Source organism: Clytia hemisphaerica, unplaced genomic scaffold (genome assembly GCF_902728285.1).
Source record: "Clytia hemisphaerica strain Z4C2 unplaced genomic scaffold, Clytia hemisphaerica genome assembly, whole genome shotgun sequence".
Classification (NCBI taxonomy): Eukaryota; Metazoa; Cnidaria; class Hydrozoa; order Leptothecata; family Clytiidae; genus Clytia; species Clytia hemisphaerica.
Genome location: NW_027104274.1, coordinates 574836 through 598433, shown reverse-complemented (window position 1 = coordinate 598433; position 23598 = coordinate 574836). Strand labels below are relative to the sequence as shown.

The 23598-nt window shown below is 34.4% G+C and overlaps 1 protein-coding gene across 1 annotated transcript; it reads left to right on the top strand.

Annotated features, from left to right (window-relative positions):
- The first annotated feature begins 1839 nt into the window (after positions 1–1839).
- On the top strand, positions 1840–21084 carry LOC136816753 (protein GPR107-like). Its single transcript, XM_067073069.1, has 20 exons — positions 1840–2012; positions 6514–6648; positions 7382–7432; positions 7584–7708; positions 8709–8931; positions 9122–9226; positions 9562–9609; positions 9800–9885; positions 10121–10196; positions 10354–10427; positions 12397–12514; positions 12789–12857; positions 13178–13239; positions 13567–13610; positions 13742–13791; positions 13963–14010; positions 14570–14605; positions 19181–19224; positions 19727–19816; positions 20256–21084. The coding sequence occupies exons 1-20, from the start codon at positions 1932–1934 to the stop codon at positions 20317–20319; spliced, it is 1629 nt and encodes a 542-aa protein (XP_066929170.1). The 5' UTR covers positions 1840–1931; the 3' UTR covers positions 20320–21084.
- Positions 21085–23598: the final 2514 nt, after the last annotated feature.

Sequence of the window (23598 nt, the reverse complement as noted above, 5' to 3'; positions counted from 1 at the left end):
GGTGGACGACTGACCACAGATACCGTTTTTCATCAAAGAGTCGACTGGGCAAAATTCGACGTCGGAATTTTGACAGAGGACAAAGTCGTTTCGACGGTCCGACGTGTCGGGAGAATTGACACGAATTTTAGCAATCATCAGCAATTTTTCGAAATTAAAACAATCTGCATAATTTGGCTTCTTCTTAATGTATCTCGCCTATTAGATTAAGGAGATAATCATTTTAATATATTTTTCTTATTGCCCATATTCCCTTTCTCCCCATATTCCCATATTCCCTCTCTCCCCACATTCCCATATTCCCTCTCTTCCCACATTCCCTCTCTCCCCATATTCCCATATTCCCTCTCTTCCCACATTCCCTCTCTCCCAATATTCCCATATTCCCTCCCTATTTTTGAAGATCGGTATAGTAAGAATAACTACTACATTCCAGAGATAATTTCTTGATAATTGATGTGCATAATTGTGAAAACCTTTTTTTCTCACTCATTTTTATTCATAACCGCAACCAGACCAGATCAAATTCCCTCTCCACATTCGATGGCTTTGGGCTTTCGAGACACGGTCGATAAAACGTGCACCAGGAACGTGGGGTTTGGGCGCATGCGTCGTATGAAAATAAACTCAACCACGCATGCGCAATATAGCACTCTCCATCGGTTAGAAATGCAAGGGCGGAGGAGGAGAGAGGGAATTAGGGAATACGGGGAACAAGGGAATATAATATGGGGGATATGGGGAGACAGGGAATACGGGATTATGGGAATATGGGGAGAAAGGGAATATGGGAAAAATGGGGATATGGGGAGACAGGGAATATGGGGAGACAGGGAATATGGGAAGAAAGGGAATATTGGGAGAGAGGGAATATGGGAAGAGATGGGAATATGGGGAGACAGGGAATATGGGGAGAGAAGGGATATGGGGTAGAATAGGGGGACAGGAATAATATGGGGAATAGGGGAAAAGGGAATATGGGAGAGGGGAATATGGAATAGGGTATGGGCGGGAATATGAGATATGGGAGGGGGTATGGGCTGGGTAGGGTATGGGAATATTGGGGAGGGCCCTATCACGGGAATCTGGGGCGGGGAGGAGGAATATGGGGAGATATGGGATATGGGAGAGAGAGGGAATATGAGGGGAATATGGGTAGACAGAAGGGAATGGATATGGGCCGAAGAGGTAGGGAGGGACGTACTGGGAATTGGGGGAGAGCGTGAATCGGGGATACGGGAATGGGAAGAGAAGGGATATGGGTCCTATGGGAATATGGGGACGAGGGACTCTGGGAACCGGGGAATCCAAGGGAATCTGGGAATATGGGAACAGGGAATATGGGACGACTAGGGAATATGGGGAGAGGAGGGAATATGGGGATAGAGGGGAATAGGGCGAGGGAATAGGGGAATATGGGGAGAAAGGGAATATGGGGAGACAGGGAATATGGGGAGAGAGGGAATATGGGTATAGAGGGAATATGGGAAGAGAGGGAATATGGGAATATGGGGAGAAAGGGAATATGGGGAGAGAGGGAATATGGGAAGAGGGAATATGGGAAGAAAGGGAATATGGGAATATGGGGAGAGAGGGAATATGGGTATAGAGGGAATATGGGAAGAGAGGGAATATGGGAATATGGGGAGAAAGGGAATATGGGGAGAGCGGGAATCTGGGAAAAGGCCTAGGGACACCATGGGAATATGGGAAGGATATGGGGAGCCAGGACTATGGGGGAGGCGGGCCTCTGGGCCCTAAGAAAATACATAAAAAGCATTATCTCCTTAATCTAATAGGCAAGATACATGGAGAACTAGCCCATAATTTGCAATCAAGACATATGGACAGACAGAACACAACACTCGCCAGTACGAGCCTTCCTTCAACAATTACAAAGAGCTCAAGGAAGGCAATTAAAAGGGTACAAGATGATCAAGTATCTTGTTCTATTAGTCATTATTTTCTTTCTTCATTATGGCACTTCAAGCATACATAATATCACAATTATGGTAAGATTTTTTTCTAGTGTTTTCTGTGTCCTCCACACCAGACGTCCGCGCTCGATAGGATCGATCATCGGGACGGCTCGATGACGAATCGATATATGATCGATGGATTACTTAACGATCCAGATGGGAGATCTAAAACCACTATCTGAGAGAGAACAATAGAACAAATCACCCTGAACGAACTGAATTTACGTCCGGGGTGGTGTAGCGAAAGGATACTTTTTGCCACCGGACAAATACACCGGACAGTCCGGTGCGTTTCGGACAAGGGTGACCCGGTGTCGGAAAAAATGTGAGTCCAATATTGGACTCACAGCTCGAACCCGTCATCAAATTATAAAAAAACACACGACGGATCTCCTGTCTAGGTCGTCAGTAGTCCGACAGTAAAATTGACTTTCAGCAAGTTTTATTGACTGTCAAGAGCAAATTCTATAAAAAATCTTTCTATAAAAAAAATATATTTTACATCGACTGTCAATATTTCCCTTTTTTAAAGTCAATGTTTTGTATTGACTGTCAATATAAGTAATGAACAGTCAATGCAAAAAATTCACTGTTAATATTGACCATCAATATATATTCTATTAGTTTTCAAGAAAATTGATTGACAGTCAATGTAAGATATTTTTTGTCAATAATTTGCATTCAACAGTCAATTGCTAACCTGTAACCAGTCAATGAAAAACATTGAACATGGGCCTAATCAATGTTTTTTGACCTATGATTGATTCTCAACAACAAAATACATCTTTTGCAGTGTAGCTCTAAAGCTTTAAAACAGCATCTAATAACATGAAAACCAGAATATGATTCTTCAATGGGAATCAAAACTATAAAGTGCACTTACAAACATCAATTTGTCAGATCTAACAAAATTTATCACGGCACTGTCATCATTGACAATAAAACAAACAATATTCTGTCAGGAGCCTTGTAAACATTCCAACAACTTCCATCGAAATGATCTATCACAGCTCAGTCTACCATTTTAGCGTGGTCCGAGGATTGAGCCGAGAACTCTCGCAGAGCGCCTGAGCTCCCGCGCGGCACGCACCGCGGGGATGAAAAACTTCAATCTGTCAATCATTTTCTCAAGCGAAAAGTACGCGAAGCGATTCTAGCTTTACGATAGTGCCGCGGATCATCAATGGATAGTATTCAATTATCATTATCCCTTTATTTTCATTCCTAGAACTTTTGCAAAAAAAAGGAAAAATAGAAAAGTTGTATTTTTTACTGCTCTATTCACATACTGAATTTGACAGTTACATCAATATGCTTTCTTACCTGTCTTTAAAAATATAAATAAAAGTAATCACGGAAAAGGACGCAAAAAAAAAAGACATAAGTGTGAGAACAGAGTAATCAAACTCGTTAGAAAAAGTACCATTAGAAGTCATAAAAAATCAACCTGAATAAATGCAATCGAAATTCCAGAGAACTTCATAATTCCCCAAACAACATTACATTACTATGTCAAACTCCCATCACATAAATTTTACAATTACGTCAGAGTAGACTACGCTCGCCACCGAAGAGGTTTATTTGGAAAGGGTAATTATATTTTATTGTTCGCTTCTTTTTTAAAGATTTGCCAAGTTGGAAAAGTATGAATTTCTTTGTACATATTTTACCTACCCCAAATATTTGGGACGCTGAGTTTTAAACGAATGGTCAAGTTGAAACGAACGATAAATGTATCAAGGTTTGTTTTATTTACCCCCTGGTGACTTAACAAAAGAGACTTAACTCGATGTTACAATCCAATTATTGAAAGTTTGTCTCGGCCTTTTTATAATGAGCGAGACATACGTTCTCTGATTACGCAATTTTCATATCAACATTTTCGAGGCATTTTGATGTAACTGTTTGAAAGATCTTCTATGTGGCGTTTTTTTGCAAACTTCAAAAAACTGATTTTTGTCCCGCCTTTGCGGGATTTTGGCCCGAGTGCTTGAGTGCAGCATAGGGTACAAAGTCCAAATATGCGTTTCCCGTAATTTTTGTATGAAGAGTTAGGTCTATACTGTTTTGGTCTTTGGGTTTGTTTCTGACGTTTTTCCTTAGAAGAATATCAATCACTTTCCTTTTCCCCTTGAGCTCGAAAAAAAAAAAAGATTAGCTCGCAAAAAAAAATGATTTGCTCGCGAGCAAAAAAAAAAATGATTTGCTTGCGTTCTCACGCAGGGGAATAAAGATGAGGCGGCAATCTTTCACTGAGGGTGCTACTTAGTTTCCACCCTTTTTTGCGCCCACGATAGAATGGTCCAAATACGGACTATTACAAATGATAAACAATATGTTGTTTTGCAAGTGTTTATTTTCTGAGAGATACAATAAATAGTATATTGAATATTATTAACTTATTTATTTAAGTATTTTTGAGCGCAAATTTAAATATTATGGTTAAATAAAAAGCAAATGATAGCAGTTCTGTTTTTTCCTCAAACCCCCGGAAAAAGTTTTTTACCAACTCTCGGAAAAGAACTCCCATAGGAATTCCAATACACAATCCCGATTGGTTAATTTCGGAACGGCTTCAAGAAAGTCATGATGGTAGATAATTTTAAAAGTTTATGAGTCTGAAATGCGTCTAATTTATTGAAGTTGATGGCTTATTGATTCTTTAAAGAAAAAAGATAACAGGTATAGCTTTTTCTAATCCTGGAATATCAAGGTTCCAGCTGCACTGTATAATTCTTACAGTCTGCCAAAATCTAAAACGGAACTGTTTTTTTTTTACTTTCAAAGACAGAACTTTTTTCATCTTTTTTCAATAAAATGTTAAACTAAAAGAACAAAAGTATGTACAAAGGTTTTAACATAACCATCGTTTATGAAATAAAATGGTGCACTTCTTTTCAGCCTTAAACTAAGTATCTACAATCATGGTCGAAATCTATTGAGAATTAAGCTTATTTCCTCGTTTTTCAAATTTGGAGTTAAGGCGAGAAAGTAGAGTTTGGGCCATCTCTTAACTTTAATCGCATATTTCAATTTGGCTCGGTTTAAATAGACTTCCAGGCTATATTATGAGCCTTTATTGGACCATTTTTGAACTTTTGGATCCTCAGATCTCTTAAGTAAGTTAAAACTCAGAGTTATAACTCTACCCTTCCAACCTACTTTAAAGCACTTACAAATCGATTATGGTTTCAAAACTTTCCGGTGAATTTCCCTTTTTCTCAAATATTAGGACCATGATTGTAATGATAAGAATGTAGCGTTGCAAGATTTGACCTATTGAACTACTGCCTATATGGATTCTATCAAATGATGCACAGTATCTAGTCAAGAATCCAGATCCAGCTGACAATTTCAAATAATACAATATAAAAGAAAGTCCTAAAATGTTAACTTTTACCTGAATGATGTACTAGTTTTGAGTATGAAATATATTTAAAAAAAACTCACTTTGTTGTTTTTCATGTATTGAAAAGTCAAAATGAACATTTTAGGACTTTCTTTTATATTGTATCTAGTCAAGAAGTTAGTAATTTACCCTTTCCTCTGGAATGGTTGTTTAGAGAAAAAGAAAATAAATTCAAGGAAAATTAAAATAAATTGCATCATTTTTTCTTCAGCCAAATATCTTTGGTGTTGCTTACAGTAAACAAATTCCATACTTGAAAACAGGGGTCATAGAAAAAATTTAGAATGTTTTTATTGGCTCTGGACTCTGCCTTTATACATAATACAATATTCACAAAATTGAACCTCTGCAATCATCATCATGTCATGTAAAATGATTAATTTTTGGCTTTTCCTTCTTAATTCCTTTACCAATATCTGTTTAAAGAAAGGAGCTAAATCTCAGAGAGCTGGAATCTTAAAATTCAGGGAATCCTCAAGTCTCTGGGGCAATAATGTAAAGATCTGAACGAATTTGTAAAACATTGAAAGTCCTTTATCAAAGTTTATTACATTTGCATAACACTAGTCTTTCATTACTCTGTATCAATTTATGATCTTTAAGAGTTGATCGTAAAGTGTCTTGAGTTAATAAACTTGCAGAAGAGAATAAAAATTCATTTCTTCCTAATAGTATAAGTGGAATACTTTGGAGAAGGAAAAACTTCATGAAATCATATCCAGTAGAATGAATCATATGTGGTCGAAAAGGCAGTTAAAAGGACCTAATTCTTTTTAAATTGCCAAAAATATATACTGTAGCTGGTTGGTTAAAAAAATTGAAAGATTGATAATCTCACTCAACAAAGTAATTTGGGTAAGATAAGATAATAAGACTTTTCATAGTAAAACAGTACAGGTAATAGTCAAAACCAATTTCTATTTATTAGCACACACTCTTAGATGTTTGAAATATTTTGAAGTAATTTTTGTTACATACGTCATTTGTCATTTTCTTAAAATTTGCACCGTATTTGCACTGGTATTGAATTGTCATATTTCCTTACAAAAACTAAAATTAAAAACATTGGATTCTGACGAGTTTTCCGATTACCTTCTTATAAAAATGTTCTTCTGATTTTTGAAGGATGATGGACGGAAGAATATTCCATTATCAACATTTGGATTTTTTGAGAATGGCAGGCTCTTGGTTGATCTGGTCAGCTTTAAGTTTAAAGTTCCAAAGCAGGTCAAGTTTGATGACAATGCCTGGGCTTCCAATGTAAGTAATTTTTTATAATCTTATCATTTTCTTGTGTTTTTTTATCATAAACATTACATGGAACCAAGTTCATGCTTCTAGGCCAAAAAAAAGTAGTCTTGTTTCCGGAAATCGGCCGGGTGAACTTTTTTTTGGAAAAAATATATCTCACCCGGCCGCAAATAGAAAAAAACAGCGAGCTCGTCGCAATAAAAAAGATACATAAAGAGTTTATTTTCCATTTTACGATGTTACGATCCATTTAACGATTTTATTCAAAGATTTATAAAGAGTTTATTTTCCATTTTATGATTTTACGATCCATTTAACGATTGTATTCAGAGATTTACGTATGTAACTTGTGTTTTGAAAAAGAAAATCTTCTGTCACAAATGTTTTCTACTTTCCTGTTTTATGTTGTTGTGAATAGAATTACCTTAGAGTACGGCTTCTTCTTAAAATTTCGTTTTTTCAAGTAAAGAGACATCGAACCTGGATTATTTTTTCGTACACGTCAATTAGAGTTTTTCTAGGAAAATTGAAAAAAAAAAATATTTTCCGGCCGCCCTGGTGAGATTTTTTTTCATCACCCGCATTTCCGGAAACAAAACTACTTTTTTTTTGGCCCTATATGCAGATAGCAACAGCTCAGTTTTGCTGGTTCAAAATAATGTATATATCTTTAGACAATCATATGTTTGATAATGATAATGTTAAAACTTTAATTATTATTTTTTGAATTTTCCACTTTTAGTTTGGATTTACTTTGCAAAAGACAAAGTCTGATGGATTATCTTCTTACATGGTAAACCAATTTTTTAAATTAATTTTAAAGAAAATCCCTTCACAATTCCAATAAAAATATGGATGAGTGTAGAGAGTGTAGTTTGATTTTGGATGACATTTCTTGAAAACTGTTGCCGGTATTTTTCAGTTATATTTCATTTTTACTTCAGGAGAAGAAATCAACCAAGTGTGTACTGACAGATCCAGAAATTTTGAATATGCATGACCTAACAATGATAGGATTTCACTTCAACTTGAGTGCTGCAAGGAAAAGAGAATCCAAAGAACATCCTAGGTAAAAGATATTGTTGATTTAAGATTAGATAACATGCATAATGTCTTGTAGTTGGTAGTAAGTGTAATTTTCTTTTGAATAAATTGAGAATAAGATTACACCGTGGCATTATCATTATTGTTTTCATAATTTCGAAGATCTCACATAGTTCGCACCCCCCCCCCTTTATAAAGGGGGGGTAGCGATGTTCAGAAAATCTCAGAAAGGGGGGGGGTAAGAGAATTTTTTCTAGAAAGGGGGAAGTTTTTAGAAAGGGGGGGGTTCATCTAGAAAGGGGGGGTAAGATGTCAGTGGTATGTTTTTTTTTGTGTTTTCCCAAATTAGAAGTTTTATTTTTAATTTACAATGCAACGTCTTCTTTATTAATTGTTTAGTATGTTTGAAACATTCGATTCAAAATGATTCTATTTTTTTCGCAATGCAGTGTGTTCTATTTTCTTTTGTAGGATTTTAAAATTTTGAGGGGGGTAGCATCAAATTTTAAAAGGGGGAAGAACCTAGGGTAGGGGGGTAGCTCTAGGGTAGGGGAGGTAGTGACCCCCTTCCGAACTATGGACTCAACATCTAGGTCTACAATCTGTAACTTTGTCATCAGGTTCATAGTCTGTCTAGAATTGTCTAGGTGATGGATACTTTAATCAGATTAAAATTCTGGATTTAATTTCGCAGGTCAGAGTTTTGAAAAACCTTGCGTGGATTTAATTTGCGAATAAGACTGGAAAGAGCTGAAAAATAGCCATTTTTTGCCACAAATGGAGACATTAGACTGGTTTCTCCGCCAAAAATGCAATTTAAAAAAATTTGTGGTGGATTTAGTTTCTTGATTCAGTAATCTCACGCGTTTTCACGAGTTTTAATTTCGCGAAAATGGCAAAAATTCAGGAAATCGCAAAATTTAATCTTGTGAAAGTTAATCCCATTAAAGTAGTCTTCACAATTAAGCCAAGTTTAGAGTTTGATCATCTTCATCTACTTACTTTCTGTTTATTTTTTTTTTCAGTATCAATGTAAAGTTTTACTCAAAAGAAGATGAAGACTTTCGGAGGATCAGAGTCAGTGATGACATATTACCGACAGATAATTCTTCAATGGAGTTGTTGAAATATCTTAAATTATCTTCAAGGTTATTACAATTGCCTTTCGTCTCAAAGAAATGCCATGGAAAGGAATCGAATGAATCTCAAATAGCTCTCAACCATGACAATGTTTCTTTCTTTGCAATGGTAAGGAAACAGAATTTGCCTTTCAAGCTTCAATCTGCTTTGAATTTAGGAGAAAGATGAATGCGAGAATTTCTTCCACTTCGAAAACTAAACCCATATTTTAAACTGAGAATATCTTCATTTCCTTCGCACTATAATTACATTGTAAAGTTTTTTTCCAATGCGTAGAATTACTTTTTTTGCCTTATAGTTTGACATCACAATCAATTGCCCGAATCAAGCTGGCTTGTACAACTTATATTTCCACAACTGCATGAATTACGATGTTGCAGAAGCAATCAAGATAGATTTGAATGTAGGTTTATGGTTAAATAGTTTGTGAAAAATCAACTTTCTGACACACCAAATGATAGATTTAATACACTAATCAAAAAATCTACATTTAGAACGCAATGGATATCTCGTAATAGATAATATATTCTATTCTATTCTGCTCTAATTCTACTATAAAGAGATAAAGAGATATGGCGAATTAATGTGATTATCTGACCTGGTTGCTAAGACAAAACAATCAAATTGCACTGTGATTTGCTTCATTACGAAAGCAGATGCGACCGAAGTCAATTCTGTATTTTAAAGAACTTGTATTTTCTATATTTTCAAATAATGTAAGGTAAATTTTCTTTTTAGTTGAAAATCACAGAGAGAAATCAGGGCACTTATTTATCTGCTGGCCAGGTAAAATTGGTATTTCATATACAATTTATAATATATATTTTTTATTTCATTCATTTGTTTGTTTTATTAAATTTAGTAATCAAGTCTTGAAATTTCAGCAGTGTGAATATACCCATTAGTGTTATTTAGGATAGTTAAAGTTTGTTTACGATATTAGTTATTCTTTCAATATGAATTGTTATGTTTTTAGATTCCATTGCCAACGTTATACTTCTGGTTGAGTTTTGCATTTTTCATTGCTGCAGTTTGTTGGACTGTCTACCTTAGAAAGAGAAGGTATTATTACTGTTAATCTTTTTACCAAATCCTCATTTCTCATTTAGTTTAATTGACGAAACACTTTCTAAACAATTCATATGATGATATGAGCAATTCATATGATTTGGCCTACTATGACTCAAACCAACCAGAGAGCTAACCTGAAGCTCCTAAGGCTTAGGTAATCATTTTTTTCTAAATTTAGATTATCTCCTTGGTCAACAACTGAGCCTTCATTTTTTACCATTTTCAGAGAATGGGTTTACAAGATTCATTGGTTGATGGCAGTTGTTGTTTATTTGAAAGCCTTATCTTTATTAACACATGGGGTATGATTTCGAATTTTTAGCATTTTTATATTTAAAAAACCAAAACTTAGAACTTTATTATTGAGTAAGGATTGCCAGAGTATCTATAACTTAATTGATATATCAAACCACTCTAAAGATGTTCTTCATTTTGTAATAACCAGTTATCATTTTTCAGCTCAATTACCATTTCACTGGAACGAAAGGCATTCATATTGGAACATGGGTCATCTTATATTATGTTATTCACTTGTAAGTGACCCAGCAAAATATTTAGTTGGTTCTCAACTACAGTTGGCGCGGTCTACATTTTGTTCATCTTTTTTAATTCGAATTTCTTTGCAATTTAAGAAATTAAAGTAGATTTTCCGTTAGAGATTGTTACTTTAACCGGATTAATTTTCGCGAGATTAAATTTCGCGAGCTCAAAAATTCGCGAAATTTTTTGGATTTATTTTCGCGAATGAGCCCTTTGAAAAATTTCGCGTGGATTTAATTTCGCGAATGAACCTTTTCAAAAATTTCGCGTGGATTTAATTTTGCGAAGGGAAGAAATTAAAAAAAAAATACTTCGGTCATCTTTACGATTTTCTTGAAACTTGACAATTTTGCTAAAAACAACTATGGTACAAAAATTACAATTCTTTCTCATCATCAAAATTTTCAAAAATGTCAAATGCAGAGCGTTGTTTCTCTGGCAAAACCCACGCGTCCTCGTCGTCATCTTCGCCGTTATCTTCTCAAGAGAAAAAGTCCCAAAATGTGGAAAATGAGGAAAGTGATGTAGTCACAATAGATTAGATATTGTCAATTTTAAAGATGTATTATTCATATCATTGTGTCATAAAAGGAAAAAAAAAGTGAACTAAGAAAAGTAAAATTAAAAAAATACCTAAAGTCTGTCCAGATATAATTGGCAGTGGAAACAAGAATGTCTGTAACTTTTGATAGTCAAATATAATTATGGAATTTTGTTTTGCTTGTTTCAGAAAATCAAAAGCGCTATATTTGAATGTATTTTTGGTTGAAAAATTCGCGATTTTTAGCGGTTAAATTTGCGATTGTAAAAATTATGCTTTTCTTCTACTTATGCTATAACGTTCATTTTTACACCAGTGGTAGTTCAACCTTAGGTTAAGAAGTTTGTTAAATTTCAAGGCGAACAGAAAAGTCCTTCGGAAGATATGGGACCCGAAATACTCCTTGGTAGCACTTTTCTGTGAAATATCAAATCTGCAACTTATTACTAAAAACGGGGGTTATGTTATCTTTTTTGAACAGTGCAATTAAAAGTTGGAAAGTGTTAAGTGTTGCTGCATTGGTATTATTGGTATCGTTGATTATTTCGAAACGAAGTGAAATTACAGTATAATTGTTTTTATTGAAAATATAAGTATGAACTTATATTGCCTTTGTTATTTTTAAGTCATTAAAGAACTTTGCTTATTCCCAAAACACTGCTAAACACAGTTTGGCTATGAGGTCATTAAAGAGATCGTAAAATGTGTTATGATCGAAAAACTTCTTTATCATATCACTACCCCCGTTTTTAGTAATAAGTTGGAGATTTGATATTTCACAGAAAAGTGCTACCAAGGGGTATTTCGGGTCCCATATCTTCCGAAGGACTTTTCTGTTTGCCTTGAAATTTAACAAACTTCTTAAACTAAGGTTGAACTACTACTGGTGTAAAAATGAACGTTATAGCATAAGTAGAAAAAAAGCTCAATTTTTGTAATCGCAAATTTAACCGCTAAAAATCGCGAATCTTTCAACCAAAAATACATTCAAATATAGCGCTTTTGATTCTCTGAAACAAGCAAAAAAAATTCCATAATTATATTTGACTATCAAAAGTTACAGGCATTCTTGTTTCCACTGCCAATTATATCTGGACAGACTTTAGGTGGATTTATTTTCGCGAATGACCCCTTTGAAAAATTTCGCGCGGATTTAATTTCGCGAACGAGCTATCCCAAACGATTTCGCGAGTTTTATTTTCCCGAAAATTGCGAAAATTCGCGAAACCGCGAAATTTAATCTCGCGAAAATTAATCCGGTTAAAGTAGTAAATGTTAATTGTGTTGAAATATTGAAGTTGGAGTATTTTCATATCTATCGTTGTTATTTCTTCAATTCATAGTGAATTACAGGGATAACAACCTCATTGAACTAATCTGCAGGCTCAATGAGTATTTTTAGTTTTTATTTCTTTTTGCAGGTTCAAGGGAGCACTTTTATTTTCGACCATTGTTTTGATTGGAACTGGTTACTTCTTCATTAAACATGTTTTATCCAGCAAAGAGAAGAAAATCTTTCTTATTGTCATTCCATTGCAAGTACGTTGTTAGATTTTTTTCAAATTGAAAATCGAAACAATTTCTTAAGTGAAGGTACATTTACACTCACCCACACACACACAAATGAATTCACGCGAGATTTTACAAAAAGCCGACGCCGAACTTTTTCTCACAATTCAGGAATGTTTTCAGATCAATTTTTGTGATCTTCATTATATGTGTGAAGTCAATAAATGAATTCATGTTCTTATCCTACTGAAATATGATAATAATAAATGATAATAAGAAATAACGAGATTCCTGTCTTTGTCAGATCATCTTGAACGTGACACAAACGATCATGGACTCCACCGAAGAAGGAAGTGCCATGTATAATTACTATATATCCTTTTCAACTGCCTAACTGTTTTCTCTGGTGCCGTGAAATAAACGTTTTCTAAAACTTTGGATTGTGTTTCGGTTATATCGCAATGCTTTGTATCAAAGGAACTTTTAATACGGTGAAAAATCTATTAAGCTCTGTAAAATCTATCAAGCTTTGTAAAATCTATCAAGCTTTGTAAAATATCCAAAAAGGGGAGGTGGGCATTTTTAAAAACTGACTAGAGGGGAATGCCAGTGAGGGCGAATTTGTTCGAAATCTCAAGTAGGCAGCAAACCTTTTTACGATCAATGTTTTTTTCCTTGACGGACAAAATATACTTCAAAATTGTGTTAGCTGTCGATTTACTTTGTTGTGGAGCAATACTATTGCCAGTCATTTGGTAAGAACTTTCTCATTACTTTTTTTTCAAAGCAATTTCAGTTTTAAAAGTACTTCTGTCTCATAGATTTCCGTCTTGAATTGAAGGCACTTTTCCATTTCGAAATTATGCATAATTCACCAAAATTCCAAGAACGCGTGCTAATTTGATTTGCAAAATCCCTTTTTCGTCGCATACGAAAAAACTTGCTTTGACAACTGAATAATAAATGATTATATCAGAGTGACAACAACCGAAGAACAGTTTTACCAGAGGATCTACACTCTCAAGTGACTTATCCCCGTTAAATATTAGAACTGTTGTGTCAATGTGCTTTCTATTTTGCAGGTCAATAAAACATTTATCTGAAGCTGCAAAGACTGACGGGAAAGGTAAAAACAATAACATGAGCTAATTATTACGTTATTATACTTTTCAGAAACTTGTAGACCAATAGCTTTATTAATACTTTAACTAACGCTCTAGCCAAAGACAATGAAAAATATTTTCTTTTCTCTTATAGCGGCGATCAGTTTACAGAAGTTGAAACTTTTCAGACAGTTTTACATCATGGTATGAATGCATTTAGAAATTGATTCCTTAGCCCTTTTTCTCTCCAAAAGTGGATGTTCTCCAATCAAACAATTCGCTGTTGACGTATGCCTTCTCAGGATTGGTTGATTTTCTATACACTTCAAAACAGAAATTTCTCTTTCCTTGTATTTTCTTCCAAATTTTCTTTAGATCGTTTGTTACATCTATACCACAAGAATCATAGTGAGACTGATTAAGGTATATATAAACCAGTTGGATTTTCCGTTAGACCTTGATCATTTACGAATAAAAGCAAGTCCGGGAAAATTCATCAAGCCAAGATATTCAAACCAAAAGATGAAATTTTTTGATTTATTGATCTTTTGCTTTGAATATCTTGGCTTGATGAATTTTCTCGGACTTGCTTTATTTTTATTTTATTTGTTCTTTATTTAACGTTGGTAGTAAAAATTTTATTTAATTATATTTTTTTTATTCTTTATTGGTCTAAATTATCAGTTGGTTATATGTATTTTGATCATTTTCCAAATACACTCCTTTTTTAAAATCATTTTGGGCCTCGGTCTTAGTAATTAGCACTCCAAGCGACATTTGTATTCCCAAAAAACATTAATTGATTTTGATATAAAAGCCCAAACGCTCATGACGTTCAAGTGTCTTGGAACACTACTTTGAAAGCTAGGCTCTCAATGATTCTATGTATTTCAAGAATAATGTATCAAAGACTTGGGCGTACTTCTACGAAGTGCTTCTCCTCCAATATCTCACTTAGAATGATCTGTTCCTTTCCTTTCAGTTGACGATACCGTTTCAACTGGTCTGGGTGTCAGAGGTAAATAAATGATTCTAAATGAGTAGTGAACAGTCAGGAACTATTGCAAATTAGGCTATGTTCGCCGATTCTGGCCTAACTTGGATACGATGGCTTAATTAAGCCAGAAATTGTAGCCTAATTAGGCTGGAAGGAACAAAATTCCAATTTTTGACTTGGATTTCAAAATCCGCGTCAATATTTAGCATAAAATGTCAAATTCTTATTTATTTGAATAAGTTCCGAATGTTTTTTGGGTAAAATTTGAGCGGACTGAGAAAATATTCAGTTTTTAAATATTATGCTGTTTCAGCAAAATTATGTTTACATATATACAGCAGTACAGTCGAAATTATTTCAAGATTAATGTAAACAAACGTAATCCGAACTTTGCTTTAGAAACATGTTTTATGCATCTTTTTTTTATCTTCATAATAAACTTGTTTTGTACACTTTTAGATTTTATGAACAACCTTGTCAGCTATAATATATAAAAAAACGTAAAAAAGACCTTCCTCAATTTAAATATTTAATCAATCTATCAAGTGTAAATTTAATATCTTAATAACATATCTTTAAGATCAGCAAAACCAAAAAACTATACTTTTAAGCCCACGATAACAACAATATATTATGATACTACAGTTTTTTTCCATTTTTCAGACAAAAAATGGCGCGCTGCATGTAGAACTTAAATCGGCTTAATTTGGCTATCATGGCCAAATTAAGCTAAATTTTAATAATATAATCACATCTTTTCACTCCGCTCTAAAAAGAGAAAAGCTTTTCGCTTTAAATACTCTTCTTAGTACAAGTAACAAGTCCATGTAGTAAGATTGACGCGGATTTTAGTTGTTCTCAAGATATTTAAGTTTGAATATTTCATATATCCAAATTAAGCCATTAATATCCTAACTAGGATATAAATTCTAGCCTAATTTGCAATAGTTCCTGACTGGTGAAGGCATAGTCGGTAAACTTGACCAAGCATGTTAATTTTTATTTTTCATACATGTTTCGATTTAATAATCATCATCAGTGTTTTTAGTTCTAAAAATAGATAAATAAAAATTATATCATGTGTCACAAATAAATAGTGTATATACAGAATCAGTCACCACAAGTATAAAAATCAGCTTTTCAAATTTTTTTTGAATATTTAAAACCCCCCTCAAACGTTCGTTCCATAGATATTCCCTTTCAGACAATGTATATTTCCCCCTTGAGTGAATGCTTTCCAGATATTGGACAGCAAAGTCAGTTTTTTCTTTTCCAACACTACATACTTTTGAGTGTTCTAACACTGCTGAAGTTCTCGATTGTTGAAAATGTTCTTTAAAACGCTGGTTGAAATGGGTGGTGGTTTTCCCAATGTACATAGATAAACACGAACATGAGATACAGTAGATACCACAATCAGTACAAGTTAGACGTGCGTTAATGGGGTAGCTCCTGCCATTAGTTGGGGACTCAACGTGAGTGTTTTCATTTCGAATTTCATTAGAACAGATATCACAACGACGAGAACATGGCTTAGGAAAATGACTTTGTACATTGTTGTGAAAAAGAAGATTACCAATTGAAGACCCTGTTGATTTAACAATGTCTAATTTTACTTTATGATGGTTTAGAGTTCTGTTGATTTGGGTGGCAAAATGATCAATATCCTTTTCATATGAGGTGCCTGAGAGGACTACCCACCGGACAGAGTTGATTTCAGATTCATTTGTTTTCGGGACTTGAACAAGATTGCGTTGAAGAGAATGAGCTTGTGAGAGAATATTATCTACCATTTCGATAGGATAACCAGAATTGATACAGCGTTGTCGCAGAAGAGCTACAGCGTCAAGGAAGTCCGAATCTCTAGAGCAAAGACGACGAAGTCTAACGAGTTGACTTTTAACTACTCCCTTGAAGGAATGACGGGGATGGGCTGATCCAAACTTAACATATGAGGTAGAAGCAGTTTGCTTGCGGTATTCCCTAGTGTGGAATTGACCATCTACGATGAAAATTTCAATGTCAAGCAAGTGGAGTTTTTCTTCTGAAATTTCGTTTGTAAGAAGAAGGTCGAATTTATTGAACTGTGTATTTAATGTCTCGAAAAAGTCATTGAATTTGCTTTTGTCGCGAAAGACCCCTCCACAGTCATCTATAAATCTCTTCCAAAGTTTCAAATTAGTTTCAAATATACGACGAAATCCTGGGTTATTTTCCAATAAGTCCCTCATAATAAAACTCAGGAAGATATTCGCTAATGGTACACAGTGTTTACCTCCTGTAGGGATACCTTTGTCCAGCATATAAAACTTATTGTCCCAAGTTATTTGCTGATTTTACAGTGTGTAAATGATCAGGTCTAGAAGAGTAGATTTGATTTGAATAGACCAATCAGTGCATTTATCAAAACAGTTCATTAAAGCTTTTCGGAGATGCTCGAATTTTACAGAAGGATACAGGGCTTGAACATCGATATCGAACAAGATGAGATCTGAAAAATCCCATGATTCATTAGTCGCTAGTTCATTCAGTTTATCAAAATCAATAAGGATATCAGTCGAGTCCTTTGTATATTCAAATTTACCATAAAGTTTTGAAAGTGGAGTTAGGAAAGCTTCCAACCAGGATTGAACACGGGACATTTGGCACGACGACATACCAACAACAAGACGAGCTGGAATTTTGAGACTGACCTCATCAGGTTTAATCTTACGTAAATCGTCAATGTTCAATTTATGAGCTTTCAGCAAAGGGTAAACGTATGGTGTTGATTGCTGTACGAAGCATTCATTTGAATCGATAGCGCGAGTGTCCTTTCTCGTACCATCCTGATTTTTCAAGTTCCCTTTGGATCCACCTGGTAAGATTCCAGGGACAGCCGTTAATTCACGTCTAGTAATTAAATCTATATCATACAAATCCGTCATTTTATCATCAATAAATTTGCGATTATCTTTCCAGTTGGAAGATTGTGTTTAACATAATTTTGCGATTTTAGAAATGTTTATTTCCTCAATTATCTTTCTTTCTGCGAAGTCTATGATAAGAATAAGGTTACCTTTGTTAACCTTTCTGATATCGATAATTTTTTGGACCTACCTCCGGGTGCCCCGGTGGAGATCCTATAAATTAACCTCTGTCTGTTCGTCTGTTCGTCCGTTCGTCTGTTCGTCCGTTCGTCTGTTACCAGCTTTTCTCGAGATTGGCTCATTAGTTTTTTCTGATTTTTTGCACAAAGATGCAAAATGGCAATGGCCAAAATGTGACGGAACCCGATTTTCGAAAAAAAATCATTTCCGGCCGAAAATGCCGGAAATATGCCGGAAAAACTGGTTTTTTGGCATTTTCTCAAGATTTCATCATTAGTTTTTTCTGATTTTTTTGCACAAAGATGCGTATTAGCAATGCCCAAAACTTGGCCGAGTCCGATTTTTTGAGAAAATTTTCCGGAAAATGCCTTTAATATGCCAGAAATCGCCATTTTTGCAGATTTTCATCGGACTTTTTCCTTATATTTCGTTGTTTTTTCACACAAAAACATTATTAATAGCAATGTCCACGATCAAGCATGTTTCAATTTTCAATAAAATTGATTTTTGAAGCCGGAACTATTTTAAAAGTCGCCGGAACAACCTATTTTCGCCGGAAAGACAGTATTTCTTGAATTTCTCGAGCTGTACTTGATATTTTTTTATGAAATTTTGCACACTGACGCAATATGACAATACCTAAAATGTGACGGAGCCCGATTTTCGAAATACATTTTTTTCCGGCCGAAAATGCTCCAAACATGGCCGAGTCCGATTTTTGAGAAAAAATTTTTTCCGGTTGAAAATTCCGGAAACATCGCCGTTTTTGCAGATTTTCATTGGATTTTTTCCTTATATTTCTATGTTTTTCACACAAAAACATTATTGATAACAATGCTCACCATCAAGCATGATTCAATTGTCAATAAAACTGATTTTTGCGACCAGAACTTTCTATTTATTTTTTCCCTACAACCCTTCCCTCTCCCCCTACCATCAATCAATGATGAATTTCTTGCGTTATGCATTTTCGCTAAACGCTATGTTTTCTGACTGATTTTTTTCATTTTTCTCCTTGCATTGCTATCTAACTTTCATCATCAGGTAGGTCCATTCAGCATCTAGCTTGTTGTTTCTAATTTAATGATTCTAATGTACAGTAATTAAGTATTTAGCAGTAAGTAAGTTTGCTACCGCAGTCGAGGGTGACCCAAAGGCTCCCTTTTCTCTAGCTGTCTATCCGAAGGTAGGGGAGGGCGCCACTCCTTTGGATTTCTCCACTTACCCCTGATCCGTCTCTTTAATTACTGAGCATCAAGCAGAGAATCATCAAGTACCATTTTTAGAAACTTTGGTATGACCCGGCTGGGGATCGAACCCACAACCTTGCGCACCGTAGCTGGATGCTCTATCTTCATGTTACGGCCGCTTAGTATTTAGTGTGGTTCAAATGGTTCGATAATTTGATTGACAATCTAATATTTTAATTCTATAAACCCTTCAAGATTTTGAACGTGACTGTTTTTTTTCTTTCTTCTTCTTAATAAAGTTCCTCTTACTTCATTAGCTGTTCACAGAGTTGGCTACATACTTCTTCTACGTGTGGACAGGGTGAGTATGTATGTAATAGTGACATCAGAGACCATATAAAAGCTATTTTAACTATTTCATTACTTTTTTGTACCAACTTTATTTGCCAACTTGAAATATTGAAGCTATTCATGATATGCACCATTGCAATGTCTTCCGTTCCACCCAATAGCTGATTGGTTGAAAGTGACGTATTGACTGCTTTTACGTCACTTCCAACCAATGAGCTATTGGTTCCATGACGTAATGTCAGAAGACATTGCAGTGGTGCATATCATGAATATTCTATAAACGTGAATACGATTTAAGAAATATGAAAGCCGTCGAAAATGTGTAGAATTTCAAAAAGAGCTACATTTCTTACGTCGTACGTACTGAGAACAATGATTTCAGAACATGATGCTTTGTTCGTTAAATGGTTGAAATTTCGTGCATTTTCCACACGAACATTTAATGGCATATTAACTATGTACCACCGGATACTAATTTGATATAGATAATTTTTGTTGTTTGCTCTTAACAGGTTGAAATTTCGTCCAGTGAACGACAACCCATATCTTCATCTTCCACAAGCAGAAGACGACGGAGAAGAAGATATTGAAATGAACCAAATGTAAGAATGTTAAAAACTTAATTTAGCAAGAATTTCGCTTGGTGCTTTTACGTTGAACTCTTTCCAAAAGTTCAGATTGTCTCTCCCAACAGTCTTTCCACGAATTATATTGGTAAGGTGTACAACATAAAAGGGGTTGTTCAGATCGTCATCTCCTACTGTAGTCTATCTATGAATCCTCTTAGTCCGGAGGTGGCTTTTGTTGACCCTAAAAAGTAAAATGTATGGGTTTTTATTTTATTTTCTTATTATATGGTCCCTCTGGACTTTAAAAGTTTTTGCCAAGCTTGCAAAGCTGAGAAAATTTTCTATAAAGCATTGAAGGGGGTAAGGTAAATTTGGCCTAGTGACCCTCGGAAAGTCAATTTTTGAAGTTAAAAAATTCAACTTATTTCTTTTAATCAAAAGACACATGTGACTCTTGTTTTTATTTTTCCAGATCAACTTATTCTGGATTCAATGAAGGTCTAACGCGAGTCAACAGGGCTGATGTCAAAACGTGACCGCTTGTATAATTAACATTGTGGTCAAGAAATACAATTTGAAATCCCTCTTCATTTGTTATTAGATGCAAAGGAGAGCTCGGCGTTCCGAGTGGTTCAGTTCTTTGGAATAGTAGAAGGTACTTACAATAACCTAACATTGGAAGGTTTTAAATGGAGAGATCATTGTTTGTTGTGCCAAGACAAGCCATTATGGTACTGTAATAGTATACAAATAATAAATAAATGATGTTAGAAATTTTTATTAATACAGACTATTAGTTTTGTTGATATTTTATTTTTGTTGTTCGGATTTTGATTTTGAGGTATTCTATTTATTAATGTTTCATAATCAACAATACTTACAAAATTACAAGACCTTTTGAGATGTGTTCATGACGGGTCAGATGTACTATTTGTGAAAATAAAATTGAACATCCAGTATTTTCATATTCTTTATCTTTCATAACGTCAATTTTATTAGACCTGTACGAGATTAGGCCAAAACTAATAACAGGTTAACAACTCAAAAAATGTCCATTTTAGGCACTATAGGTAAAAAGTATACGTATTAACAATGGAAACTCTAAAACCTGAAAATTTTAAAAGATCAAGGCTTGGGATCAGCACGTTTACTGACTCATTTAAAAGTCTATAAAAGCAGTTTCAGGTATTCTAAATAATATTTTATATTTTATTATAGTTTGTTATAAATATTTAGTTGTCATATAGAGACAAAAAGATTTTGCATTAATGTGATTTAAGAAAATAATTAACTTCAATTGATCTTAATTGTTCTTCTATGATTTCAAGAAATCTGTGAATGCATACTTTAAATCGCCACACAGTCAAGGTACATTATTATTTTCAATGTATAGTTTGATACTTATAATTTTATCTCTCTGTTACCTTTCTTTCAGAAAAATTATAAAAACATTAACAATGATTATAAAAACATTAACCCTATTAGCCCCAGGGGGGGGTAGAATCTACCACGCTGGAGTTCTTTTGTTTATATCTCAAAGAAAAATTTTTCAAACGACTTGAAACTTTCTGACTTTTAATAAAATCTTATTAAGAGTACTTGTGCAAAATTTTAGGGTCATAGGTTGTCCAGATCAGGTTTTATGACTTTATTGTGAAACATGACATAAAACCCAGCTAAAATCACTTAAAACTCAAAATTTTAAAGTGCTGATAACTTCTAAACTATTTATTCAATCATTTTCAAATTTTGACACGTGATAGGCATTGATAATACAAATTTAAAAAATCTAAAGAAAATTTTTGAAAACGATGACGTCATCATTTATGACGTCATCAAATTTTGAAATATTTACTCATCTTCAGCATAGATTTTAGGAAAAACTCTTCATGGAAATTGCAAAACCGGCAATTATGTTAAAGAACAGTCTGTTACCTTTCAGAATGTTCAAACAGAATTGAAATATCTTTATTGGTTCAACTGTAATAGACATTTTTGTAAACCACATATTTGGGCTTTTTTCCGAAAGGTCGAAATTTTGTGATGACGTCATCAGTTTTTGCATGACGTCATCAATTTTTTTTTTCTTCCTGGAAAATTGTATTGTGATGGAGAACATCTGTACCAAATTTCATGGCCATAGCTCTTCTAGATCGAAAATAATCGAGGGTGGTAGATTCTACCCCCCCCTGCGGGGGATACAAAAGTCAAAAAAGCTTGGGGCTAATAGGGTTAAGAATTAAGGTAGTGCTCGAAAGAAATTGTTAAAAAATATTGTGTTTGCTCAACTTAAGTCACGTGCGTATAAGAAGAAATCACGAAGGTCAGTATTGAATGTTTTGCCAGCATTTTCTTTTTGAAGAGTTTTGAGGCTCGTACATGGCTTTGATCCTCAATCGAGAAAAAGGATTTTTGACTTGAATTTCCTACATTTTGAAAATGACTCTCTGATACCCAGTATCAATCGAGTCTCGCCGGTTATTTTTCATATTTTGACCACACAAATATTTTTTAGGTTTCAAGAACCAATACGCGAAAGCATTGCACATGGTATCGAGACGGAACAAGAAGATTGTCCATCCCCATACTTTGCCCATCCCATCAACATGAAAAAATCGGGCAACGTCTCAAATGCCAGGAATGTTAACACTACAATGCAAGGTACGCCAAGTTTCCATGTCCAAGTCTGACTATTTTTACGAACTTTTCCACTATCTTTCCAAAATTTAAATCCTATGTAGAGATAAACTAGAAAGAAAATAGCAACGATGACACCATTGAAAAAGATAGCCATGTAAAAAGACGTAGCTCGCAACAGGACGGCGTACGTTACTAGATCCATGACGTAGCACGGTAAGGCAAAGATCAACCATAAAGAATATACGCAACACGGTAACATACAAAGCGCGAATTGATATCTACTGAAGAAAGATATTTGGTGCTTGGAACGAAGTGTGAGAGCTAACACTGGATTGACAGAGATGTATATGATGCTAAAAGCGTATGGAATTCTCATTGGTTCCACCAGTAGTGTCCAATACATGAACATTTTCTCATTGCAATATTTCTGTAACGGATATCGGATGATGTTACTCAACGCCCACAAAATACACCACACAGAACAGTTGGCGTATAAAAAGTATTTGACGCCTGTTTCATCAAGAATCCGCTTGACGAGGTAGATACCAATGAGGTGAATTATGATTACAGGTACGCTAAGAATTAAACTTAAATAATCGAAAACTCCCCAGCTGAGAGGCAAGGAATATGCTTGCTCCATATTCTCAATTTCCAATTACTGTCAGAAGCTTAAGTATACCATCCAAAACTTTACAATGACTGCTTAATGGTCAGTTATTCCGTATATGGTAGATTCATTCGTTCTATAGAAGATTTTTTAACAAAACCTGATTTGAATGACTAAAGATTAATTTTTTGAAGGGGAGAGTTTTCAATATTGGAAAAATCAGTTGCTTTGTAAAATTAAAGGCCTCCTGCGCAGTAAAGGTGCGCGGAGAACGTCTGAAATTGGTTGGGTCTTTTTCTAGGTTTTTTGGAACTTAAACAGTATTATCTTGTTAGTCTTTCTATCTCATGTAAAAGAATATCCCACGGAGCATCTTTTTCAATAATTAAAGGTTTTTTTTAAGTCTGTTTTTTTTTCTCTTGACGTTTAACAAATTCTGATATAAATTAAACAAAATTTGTTCAAAAAGTCAAAAACTCATTTAAACAGTCTTACATTCTAAGTTCTTAAAATTTTTCTGGACCCATCATTCACATTTTACTGAAAATAGTACTTATACTTCATATGT